The sequence below is a fragment of the Dermacentor andersoni genome, chromosome 1 (genome assembly GCF_023375885.2).
Source record: "Dermacentor andersoni chromosome 1, qqDerAnde1_hic_scaffold, whole genome shotgun sequence".
Classification (NCBI taxonomy): domain Eukaryota; kingdom Metazoa; phylum Arthropoda; class Arachnida; order Ixodida; family Ixodidae; genus Dermacentor; species Dermacentor andersoni.
Genome location: NC_092814.1, coordinates 240774101 through 240786453, shown reverse-complemented (window position 1 = coordinate 240786453; position 12353 = coordinate 240774101). Strand labels below are relative to the sequence as shown.

General features: G+C 45.0%; 1 protein-coding gene across 2 annotated transcripts in view; it reads left to right on the top strand.

Annotated features, from left to right (window-relative positions):
• Nucleotides 1-12353, top strand: part of Papss (3'-phosphoadenosine 5'-phosphosulfate synthase) — a 93205-nt gene that overhangs the window by 44045 nt on the left and 36807 nt on the right. The window contains exon 1 of one of the 2 annotated variants that reach the window (XM_050195840.3): nucleotides 11056-11240. The exons of the other annotated variant lie outside the window; for it this stretch is intronic. Coding sequence (XP_050051797.1) covers nucleotides 11211-11240 — 30 coding nt within the window. The 5' untranslated portion in view covers nucleotides 11056-11210. Of the gene's footprint in view, nucleotides 1-11055; nucleotides 11241-12353 lie in introns of those variants that run through there. 2 annotated transcript variants of the gene reach the window in all.

Here is a 12353-nt window from a genome sequence, read left to right as displayed (position 1 = left end):
ATCGCACACGAACTTGGCATGGCGTTCTCTCTATGTTCACAAAATTTGACCTCAGTTGTAGTTGTAATTATGCCAGGGTAGCAGTCTTACACCATTCGTAAAATACACTAATAACGCTCTGGACCACTTGCATGCGTATTCTATTGTAAAAGACGCATTTAACCCGCCCGTTTGGAACATTGCCTGCACATTACCGACACCATGCCATTAAATTTCCCCAAATATATATCATATGCATTCTTTAGTTCAGCGAGGACACCGGAGAAACTAACTACGAATCTGGTATGACGCACTAAAATATATAGGGGGTAAACGAGGGTTTAGTAATTATTTGCAACACTTCCATTTAAAGCAGAAACCTAAAAGTTTCGCAACGCATTACGTTTAAAATTCTACCTCTTCTCACGGAATTTCAAGCTCGTATCTTGTACGGTTGTTTTAAGAGTCTGGGAAACATCTTGTTTAACAGCAGAATGACACCCTGGAACGCTTGAATTAGTAAGTTTATACGAGGGCTGTAATGAGCCTACACAGATTAAATATTTCTCGCTCGTCATTCAGAACATGGTTCCTACTTTGACGAAATATAAACGTCCTACCTCGCCTAGTTTGCAGAGGACACCGGGGGGAAACAACTAAATGCGGTGTATAACGCATAAATATTGGGGGAAAGAGAGTATTCAGTAACTATATACATGTTCAAAGCACATAAGTAACCTACACAGTTCGAACTTTCGGTACATGTCACCAAAACGTCGCCCCCATTTTCTCGACATTTAAAATCTATGCTGTTCTTGCTCCTGCGAGGAAACAAGTGCTAGTGTAACCATTGTGTAGAAGCAGCCTAGAAATGAAATGAACAACGTCAGAAGTGACACATGACGTAAGAAAATATTTGTCAGTGTTATATTGTTATTGTAGTGGTTCTTCACGTTCGCAAGGTCGTTTTCACGGATATATCTAGGATAAGTCGTGATTGCACGATGAAATTCGAGTCAGACCTGTGTTACGTCTCAACACCACCAAGGGCGTTCATTGAACGTTTGCCACGTGTAATACCACCGCACCTCCTAACCAGACGTCAGCGCGGCGTGGACGACTAAAAGCACTCCCCCCCTCGGGACGGAACCACAACAACGAATGGATAAGCGCAGTTAATTAGACGAGTCAAATCACCACCCATCCCTCGGCACTTATCCAGCCGTCAAGACAGCGTGTAAACCGGCTGTTGCAGGATTCCGCGAAAGGACCTCAGCCCGCGCTTCATTTTGCAGGCTGAGCGAATCAGGTGTCGCCGGATGATTTCTTTCTTCCACAAATTCCAAACCAGTTTCTTCGAGGCGGAGTTACTGCGGGTTATGGATAGCATGGGCGTGGTATCGCAAGGGAGTCGACGATGGTGATTTGCTGCTGGACAGAACGGGATTAAAGGCAGATACTTTTCGAGAGTGAGGACAGAGTGTCCTGATGTGAACTGAGACGTTAAAGTTGCTCCTGCATGGAGTGGGCTTCCGCACTGGAGCCGTATAACTAAGCTAAATAAACCCCATTTCCTTCATTTTCTACAACTTGACGTCGTAGTCGATGGGCTTGGTGGATTCCATGCCCTGAACGCCACCCTACCGCAACACCTGCAAGAGGCTTTATTATAGTTTTTTTTTGTAGCAATAAAAGATTGAGACGGCAACACTATGTATACTATACATCTGGACAGCGATTCAATAGTTCCGGTATTTGATAATCCAACGATTTCATGCCGTAAGGCTCGTAATCGTTGGGTGCGGCTGATTATGATACTCTATCCGGACCCCTCCCGTCATCTTTAGGTTAAAAATGGCCAGCTTATTTTGTTTTTAAATATGGTTAGGGCGGTCCCAAAAAACTGGGCAAGATGCAAGCAGCGCAAGCTGAAATTTGTTATGACAGAACCTGCCCAGCTCCAGCCTTCTCCACAATGCGGGCGTGTATGACGCATCTCGCGCGTCAGCCGCTACATCACGACAAGGCACGAAAGACAACCTTCGCTGCCCAAGCGGGAGATACGTAGTAAAGAAATCCATTGCTTACGTGGCCACTCTATTCAGAAAGAAAATTTGGCCCCACCTGTAGTTTTATTGGATTTTAAAGCATGCAGTCGAAAGTACCCGCTTTCAAAAGTGGGTGTTCCAATGCCCTATTGCCTCCCCCCCCCCCCCCCCCCCTTACTTTCGACAGTGAGAAGTGGGGTAGGGTCACGGGCACCCCCTGCCCCTTCCCCCGGTAAATACGCCCATGAGTATAGCGGGGAAGTGTGTGTTGCGTGCGTGTGTGTGTGTGGGGGGGGGGGGGGGGGGAGGTTCCTGGAGATTTGCTGCTAGCTGCGTTATCGATGGCGATAATCCGAGCGAGAAGAATTGAACTGCGTGACACATGCGGGGTGCACTCTTGAGCCTCTTCAACAGAAGACCCACGGTCGTCGCGCTCGCGTCAGTGACATGCCTGTCCCTTGCATTTGGACTTCAGTTTACCATGTCCTTCGCGTGCGCAATTTTCGCATCGTTATCGTTCTCTGCTGGTTGCGCGGGTGCCCGTCGATTGGCTTCGGCCACTGCGCGCGCGAGTCCTCGGGGTCCGGACGTAGCTCACCATTAAAGCTGCCGCCGCGGTTGGCTGCGTGCCAGACGCTGAAGGCCGCCGCCTGCCGCAGCCAGGCATGCATCTCGCTTCGCCGCCGGCGCAGCGGACTGAAAGTGGAAAGTTTGCCGCAATGCGTGCATAAAGAGGGATAATGGACGCGCGAGCCTGAGTGCGTACAGAGTCCCCGGAACTTTGCCGATTTCCTGGCGCAAGCAGTACACACCGCGCGCTCTTCGCGTCTGCGTTGTAGGAACTATACGACGCGCGCTTTTCACGATCAATTAAAAAAAGTGCTCGTGATCCTATGCTTTCTTTCATGGTATCAAAATGGTTGAGTGAGTCTAGTTTAAACGTACTTCAGTCGCTCTGTCGCCTCCGTCACCTTCGTATAGAGACCCACCTTAAAGGTAACACGGGCAGAAGCGTATTGCATGTCGACGAGGAAAACTTTGTGTCTCCAGTGGGCGAACAATTTTCACGTTATATTACGGCCGGTATTCTTCGCTTATGAAGCTCGGTGTAAGAAGTTGAGCAGGATAAGAGGCCTGCGTTCCTTCTTACAGGAAGCCACTATAGCTCCGAAAGGAGAGCAGGAGGAGGAGCGCTTGAAAATTGGCTCCACTGAACCTGTGACGGTTGTTCAGGATCCGTGAATATTTTATAACGGCATTTTAGTACTTTCTAGCGCACCGACAGTGGACTCTTCCCGAGGCAGCGTGATGTCTATTGTTTATATTTCGACCCAAGGTAATTTTCTCATGCATGCTTACATAAACCTTATCTGTCATTCATATGCCAGCCATGACACGTCAAACCACTGGATCCACTCAACCAATGAGCAGGGGCATACCCAAGTAATATCAATCGAATATGAAGCCTAAAAAAGAAAAGAAAAAAAAAGAGTGGGGTCTCATTAACATAAATAGAGAACGGACGAGAGGAGATCAATTTCTTCTAATGCCAGCAATCCATAAGATCAGGGGCCAAGCTCACAAAGTATTTAACTCGCAAGAAATACGAGATCAAATTACGAACAAACTGGCCTCAGTTGAGAATTTATCTCCCAGTAAACCGCAAATATTGCCTGGAAATATATGTCAGACTTATCCTGGACATTGTGAATATCTGTAAGATATCCATATAAATCCTTATTACCAATAATAGAAGTACCCACGACTGTAAAAAGCTCCGCCATGTTATGTTGCAGGTACGTTGCACAAAAAAATTATGGGGTTTTACGTGCCAAAACCACTTTCTCATTATGAGGCACGCCGTAGTGGAGGACTCCGGAAATTTCGACCGCCTGGGGTTCTTTAACGTGCGCCTAAATCTAAGCACACGGGTGTTTTCGCATTTCGCCCCCATCGAAATGCGGCCGCCGTGGCCGGGATTCGATCCCGCGACCTCGTGCTCAGCATGCAGCCCAACACCATAGCCACTGAGCAACCACGGCGGGTCTACGTTGCACAAGGAAGCTATAGATATATAATAGCCACAAATAGATATTGCCATTTAGTAAAATGCTCTATAAATACGAATATGAAAGTTTGTACATCCCGCCTAATGTACGAGAATAGTTTAGTGTCTTTTTGTTGTCAGAACGTACAGTCCACATAAAATTACAATAATATTGCTGAGAAAACTCGCGTGAATGTCCTGTATATCAGGGCCTGTGGCATAGTGTTTGCTGTATTGAACATTGCGTTCGCAGCAGGCGCTGTCTGACAGGTGTAACGGGCAGAACGCGCACACAGCAAGATCAGGTGCCCACATAAGCGACATAAGTGCATGCATAGCCTGCGACGAGGAAGCGCAATGTGCTCATTCTCATGGACCTACCGCCTGGTACAAGTAACATATAAACGAAAATTGTTAAATTAAATATTGTCAGGCAACAGGCAGAATATATGTACACATGAGAAGCAGACATAATTTCAAATTATAACTTAATTGAACAAAGGACAAAACGTTATTCTGTCATAAGAAAACTGGGGGAAACTGAAGACAACTATTCAAGTGTGGTCCGAAAAAAACCGATTTGTCACGTTCTTACAACACACATTAGAGGTCAGGTGACCAGCAGCGTAGGGCCGATAGTCACGGGCTACCACGCTTCCGAGGAAAAATTTTCTAACATTTTTTATAGCCTTCACTGTCTAACCTGAGCCTATGGTTCGGCATTTTACTTCTACAAAATTTGAGCACCTCATTCAATGCTAATTGCAGTTCGTGCGCATTAAAGCTCGGCATATGTATCGTTTTCGAAGATCTAGTCGCACAAAAATTTCACTAGAGAACGTTGAATTACCCCCCCCCCCCCCAACCAATATAGTTTCTTAAATAAATTTTCAAGAAAACTTAAAATGTATCCAACAGTTCTGATGCAGCGTATACATATCTACAACGTCAGTATATAATGTCCATAAACAGTCTCATGGCAAAGTAGAATGAACGTCAATAAGACGTCGGTCCTTTTTGATATTTACAAAATACTTGTTACTAGGACGTTCATTCAATGTTATTACGAGATCCAGATGAATGGATAATACCTGGGTATTGATAGGATAGCGGAGGTTGACCGCATACCCGATAGGGCTGCAAAGCACAATTAACAAAATTTTGATAATCTCCCACAACGCACGCCTAATTGCTCCACACACTTGTAGCATTGGCCCTTTATTTGTCCAATATCCCCACCGAATTCTATTGCGCTGGCTCCAATGCTTCTCTCAATGGATTTTCGTCGACATTTGGACACTTGGATGGACATTCCCAACCGCATGTGGTCGCCCTTGATCCCTTCTCCGTGAAACAAGACAGGCTGTCACGGACGTAGCGGAATGCCGGTGATCCACCACGGTGGTCGGCGGTGCACTTCCTATAAGGCTTTGTATATTGACCCGAATATTTCCTTAACCTAAGCGCCACAGGGCTTCATAAACTGTACAGTCTGCACACTCTCATCTTTTTGGACAATCGCGTACATGCATCACCTGCAGCATAACATCGATACGGCTCTGGAATCAATCGTTTTCCTGGAACTGACCGTGGACTCTAGCATGTGTCATATGGCATTATGTGCAGACGGCTGTACCCATTTACTTTCAGTGTCTGTACCGCAAAGAAATCGCGATGCTAACGAGGCGCAGTAAGGCTGGCAGCCGGTCAATTGGCATGCTGTCCACCCGCCCTGTGAGGTATATATATATATATATATATATATATATATATATATATATATATATATGGGGCCCTTCATTTCTGGGCTTTATAATTATTATTTGTGTTTCCAAGTATTTTTCAAGTGTTTCCAAATGTTTCCAACTGTTCCCAAGTATTTCCAAGTGTTTTTCCAAGCATGAGAGCAGCCCGCGAATACATGCAAAGTGCCTCGAGCGGCCAGTCGCGCGGCAATTTTTCGTGTATTCGCGGTTTTCTTTCATGCTTGGAAAAGCTCTTTTATGTGGCACGTATTGAGCAACAGAAATCTGTATCGAGAGTTTTTCATGTTGCTCTACAATTTTCTCATTGACAGTTTTCAACTAATATTTGATAAGTTGATTAATTAAGACAAATTATGTAAATAGACAGATCGCAAAAAAAAAAATAAACTGTGCATCTCCAAGGAACGGTTAACAACATTACCTTAGTTCGGCCCAGCTACGTGGCATTTACATATTTCTAAGGTTTGGCACAAGTTACGTGGGACACTCTATATATGAATATTTGTACATTATATATCTTGACCACTTGCTTACACAAGGTGAGCATCACCCGTCGTGGTTGCTCAGTGGCTATGGTGTTGGGCTGCTGAGCACGAGGTCGCGGGATCGAATCCCGGCCACGGCGGCCGCATTTCGATGGCGGCGAAATGCGAAAACACCCGTGTACTTAAATTTAGGTGCACGTTAAAGAATCCCAGGTGGTCAAAATCTCCGGAGTCCCCCACTACGGCGTGCCTCATAATCAGAAAGTGGTTTTGGCACGTAAAACCACATAATTAAATTAATTAATTAAAGTGAGCAGCGTTAATTACTCTTGTGACACGTATACCTGCATCTATCATTATCCCTTTACGAAAGGACAAACTACGGGGAAAAATCTAATTCAAGTCGATTTTTGTTAAAACGTGTTCGGGATGCAAAATTCGGAAATTATGGGGTTTAAACCCAAACACGATGGAGCTTAGATATATCTTGTGGCGCTCTTGAAGACAGAAAGCAGCAGAACCCCGAATACAAACTCAGAATAAAATAAAAAATGCAATTTCTTTGCACTGACCGGAGCGTGAGCAAAAACGAAGGCCTCGTTGAGATAGTGGCGCTATACTGCGGCAGTATTCTTTTAACGATGAATTCGGCAAATCGCGCCGGTGACCGGCACTATAGCACATGGGCGGCCGGTTCCAGCAGTAGGCAGCCCGGCAGCGCGGGGAAATGAATGTAGTACTCAGAATTTCTCCTTTTATCTTTTTCGCCATGCAGAGGGCAACATGCATACTTCCTTCCTCGATGTGAACGTTAAACACCGAATGTCCTGCGAACGTTATAGCCGTATTCATTGAACACTGAGCACGCGTCCTGGGCACGTCATGACTGAAACACCCACCAGACCATGACTTATTCCCAGTGTATGGCTTGAAGAGGCTTTAGGATACTTGTTTGTTGAATATCCTACAAACGTCTATTGAGGTCGTCCCTGTGTTACACTCAGTTACTGTTGCAGCTAAAATAGCTGCTTATATTGTGGCAGATGCGTTGAGGGCTTGTTGGATGTTTTGTGTAGCTTCAGACGGTAATTTGAAACTTGATGGCACGAGTGACCTAATACTTTCTCCTGGCTAACGCGCTCACGATTAGTGCTCTAGCCGTGAGTAGCGGGAAGATCGCCTACTGATCTCTACGAAAATAAAGAGCTCCTTTTAAAAAAGTGAAGAATATATTAGTTGTTTTTATCTACAAGTTTGCTTAATATCGTGAGAATATGGTCATCACGGCCACGGCGGGGACATTGTAAACGAGAGTACGCATTCGACGGCCAAGAGAGTTGTAATAATTGTGAGAACGCACTACACCGCGAGAAAGAGAAACTTTTTTAAAGAAAGTGAAGAATATATTAATTGTTATTCACTAAGAATCCGCTTAGTCTCGTCAGAATGTGGAGACACTGGGATCGAGAGTACGCATTTGATGGCCAAGCGAGTTGCGAGTACGCACTACGTCTTTCTCTATGACTACGTCGTGAATGACATTAAGCTTTAATGTCATTCAGCAAGTCCGTGTGGCACCCCGCGAATGACATTACAGTTTAAGGCATTAGCCAGTTAATGTCATTTTCTGTGCCCGTGTGGCAGGGGTATAACATGTAAACGCAAACATCTAAAGCTACATGTTAACTCTCACCAACTCTGCATGCATGTGCGCGCGCGAAACGTATGGGATAGACTATAACGTGTGTAGATACTTTGGGTGGGATAGACTACAATCAAACCAGTCAAACTTACGCGTGCACACTTAAAAAAAAAAAAGAAAACCTGGAACTTTACAAGCCAAAACCACGATATAATTATGAGGCACGTCGTAGTAGGGGACTCCGGATTAATTTCGACCACCAGGGGTTCTTTGGCGTGCACCCAATTAATGCAGGGTACACAGGCATTTTTGCATTTCGTCCCCACCGAAGCGCGACCGCCAGGCAGCGCAACGCCAAAGCTACGACGCCACCAAGGCGGGTACGCGCACACACGAAATACGTAGACATGGAAGCATCGGTTGATGCTTCCATGTCTTGCTTGCTTCTTCCATGTCTTGCATGTCTTGCTTCCATGTCTTGATGCTTCCAGCTCCTTTAAATAATTTTATGTATTCACGCGAACTGTGATGAACCTGCAACAAGACACGGAATAAACTCGTGCGGAATGTCATTCACATTCTAAGCTAGAAGGAACTGACCTACTATGGCTGTGACATAAAGCATCTGTATCCATTAAAAAAAATATGCATAATTTTTTTCACAAATCTCGATGAAAACCTTTGGCATACAATGAATGCGTATTTTAGCAGATCGCGCACTGTACTGGAAGATGAATTAAGCCATCTGAGGACTTGGTGGGGAAATGGCAGAATCGGGGGAGAGGGCGGGATTAAGAATTTCGCGATCGGTCTGTCCTCGAGGCATCAATGCACCGAAACTATATCAACTATATCCTGCACAGCGTCCTCGAAATCGAACCCGCTGTCGTTGCTTAGTGATGTGGTGTTGGGCTGCTAAGCACAAGGTCGCGAGATCGAATCCCAGCCATGGCGGCCGCATTTTAATGGGGGCAAAATGCGAAAACACCCGTGTACTTAGATTAGGTGCACGTTCAAGGTGGTCCAAATTTCCGGAGTCCCCCACTACGGCGTGCCTCATAATCAGATCATTGTTTTGGCCCGTGAAACCCCGTATTTCAATAAGTCCTCAAAATCCCTCCAGCCAAGCGATGCAGCTATTAGAGCGCTGATTTTTCTCTGTGTCCATCTTTTATGCGCGTCCCAACGATGAGCGGGTGTTGCGAGCCTCGCTACGAGAGTCGCCACAGACACACATGCGATTGCCAAGTTCTCACGCGCATTATATGAACCTGTCGCACGCTTTTGGCAGACAATTGTTTTTAGTGTTATGTAAATTACTTATCTGGCTCGTATTTTATGTAATTCAAGTTATCGGCCTATTATCAGCTTGCAATTTGCGGACCTGCGTGGTCACTTCCGAAATGTGAACTGTACCTGTATGGCCGAACTTCAACAAGGAGACGGAACCAGTCAGGCGACATGGCCTTTAGCTCTTGTTCCTCTTTCTTGCATGAGAAATAAATAAACGGTATTGAATTGAAAACCAAGCAAAGAAAAAAAGGAGGGGGAGTGAAATCAAGAGTATTTTCACTATTGTTCTCTGGACATATCTTACATGCCGAGGTACGTCGGACAGGGTTGGTAATATCGATTAACGATTAATCGATCAAAGGTATTTCTTAAAACGATTATTCTTCATCGATATCCACCTTTAATTTATTCAACTTAATCGATTAGACGTGTTCGATTAATCGTTTTGTAGAGTTTGACAGGAGTGGCGCGAAACTTTTGAAATCGTACTAGAATGGAGGAGCATGAGCAGTGACTGTGCGGCTGTGGTAGACTGACTATCGACTGTTTTACCGAGTCCCGAGTGATGCTGAGCCGAGCGCTTCCCCTCTTCCCCCACACGCCACCACGCCGCCCTAAGCCAGAGGCTTGAAACGCCCTCACAATTCAAGTCATACTATAGCAACCCAATCGTTGATCGCGCCGTGTCACTGCCAGCCCACTGAAGACGTGGCACAACATTCGCGCCAGTTTGGAGCATGCATGTAACACAGCGATGGAGTTCATGTCGATTCGAGCGTCTATTCTCGCATGCTGGTGTGTGGCCATTCGAAGAAGGTGTCGGTTTCACCCAAACATCCCAGCCAGTTGAAACTCCTTCGTTCTGTAGAAAAGAGCATGCGAGTTAAAATCCTAAACCATTGATTTTTTTCCCCTGTGGATATTGCGATATTTCTTGCACATTTTAGTCGGACTTCACCTTTCACTTTTGCCATTTTTCTTATTTAATTGTACTGCACAGAAATTCCCTAGTGCCATCATATAACATACATTGTTTATTGTTTCAAAGGCCACTAGTGTCAAATCTATTTAGTCTTTACCTAATTAAATATTTGTTATCAAACTTTATACACTTGTATTTCTAACTTGGTTCCACCTCTCAAACATTATAAAAGGGCGACCTACAGAAATAGATAATTGTGTTTCAACCTTTTTAAAGTGCCCGGCAAAAATTCGATTAATCAATTAGTCGATGAAAAACCCTGCATCGAAAGCGATTAATTAATTAAAGGCTAAAATGACGATTTATAATCGTTAATCGAATAAAAAATTTAATCGACCATCCCTAGTCGGACTAGTGTTACGCGTGCCAAAGATTTCCACATTACTCAGTGCTAAAACTCATAGTTTCATACAATAATTTTTGTAGGAGACTCTATGCTAAAACTGAATCATCCGCATAAAATCCGGCAGACAGCAGCGTTATGACAGCCTCAAGTGACCGGCTTTGCTTTTTATATTCGCGCGGCCGTATCGCATATATCGCCTTCATCACAGAGTAGATATTAGTGCAATGTCAGACATTTATCAAGCACCAGCAACCACGCCTAGAAAATCTTGCCAAGTGCTAGATTTGCGGTCGCAAATGGCACGTATTTGATTTTTCGCTTACGTGTCGCTGCCGTCGGTAACCTTGGCGCCGCAAGCGCCGGGAGATCGTTGCTATGGGAAGGTGGCGCTGCGGTCTTTTGTTGAACGAGTAGGCAAGTAGTCTTCCGCGCGTTGCATCGTATCTGTCCTCAGCTGCTTGTTGTTCGTCGGCGGCGGCACACGTTCGGCGAGCCACCTGCAGTTCACCGGCTTCTCCTGAACAGATGACATTACTGAGTCGCCCGCGCAACTAAAGTCCTGCTACGTGTGCGTGCCGAGAGCAGCTGTGTTTAACTGCCGATTTTGAATAGTAACCTCATCATGCCGAATATCAGCTGTAACATCGAGACAGTAAGTGCACATATGGATTTATACTGGACACTTCAAGCAAGATCATAAGCAGTTACCTGTCCCCATAATTTTTCTCGTGTATGCGAAGCTAGTGTGATAACATCGTTATTTTTCTAAATGTTAGCAAATGTTTGCCCTGAATAGTTATCTTGCTTATTTATGTGCGGCTTGCTCCCGGGACACTTGAGTGAAGTGTTTTGTTGACAATGTTAACGTCGGTCGGAAACTGGGTATGTCGAGTAGATGCAGTTGCTGAGGCGTGTGCTTGCATTCTCTCGTAAGCACGTCGCTGTTACCTGGGTGGGACAGGCATTTGGGTGGCACTTATTTTTTTTCAGCCAACGAGGACAAAATTGCCTTCGCGGCTGGCAATTCCTTGATGGCCTTGCACGGTTAACAGCCGTGACCCAAAAGCGCCGATTGGTCGAGGATGTTGTGAAAGAGAAACCACTCTATCGTCCGCACAACTCCTTGGAACCCTCCAGCTTGTGGCGGCTCCTTACTAAATGGAAAATGTGATATGTACTGGCATATTTCGTTGTTGAATGGGGTCGTAGCAGCTGTGTTTCTTTGATCTCTGTAAACAATGTTTTCTACATGAGGTAATTGAACAGTTGAAGTTGTATAGTGAATATGGTTCCTTTTCCCAAGTGATGTGAAATCACAGGAAATTTTATTAGAGCTGCCGAGCAGTCTGTTGTAGTATTCGTTTCAATGCATGTGGTAGTGCACTCGTACTCGCTCCCATCACGTTACTGTCAACCTAGTGCATGTCGGATGCTCACTTGAAACACGGGTTAATAATATGAAGGAAATGCATGCGTTCTTGGTTAACTTCGAAAAATTGATACAGTTCACACAGGAGGCTGGTCGGGCATAGGTGAATAATTTCTCCGGGCAAAGACGCTGCACCATCAAAACTAGGTAGTAAGTTTACCAATCCCAGTCAGCTTGAAAAGCATAAAGATTGTAATTTTACTGACTAACGGTTCGTCTTGCAGAAATGTGTGATTTAAAAGAAAAAAGTGCGAAAACATTTTACACGCTATTTTCATAGTGCATAAAACTGCACATCAAAGCTGTTTGTTGTTAGCCCAGTGCTGCATTTACTCA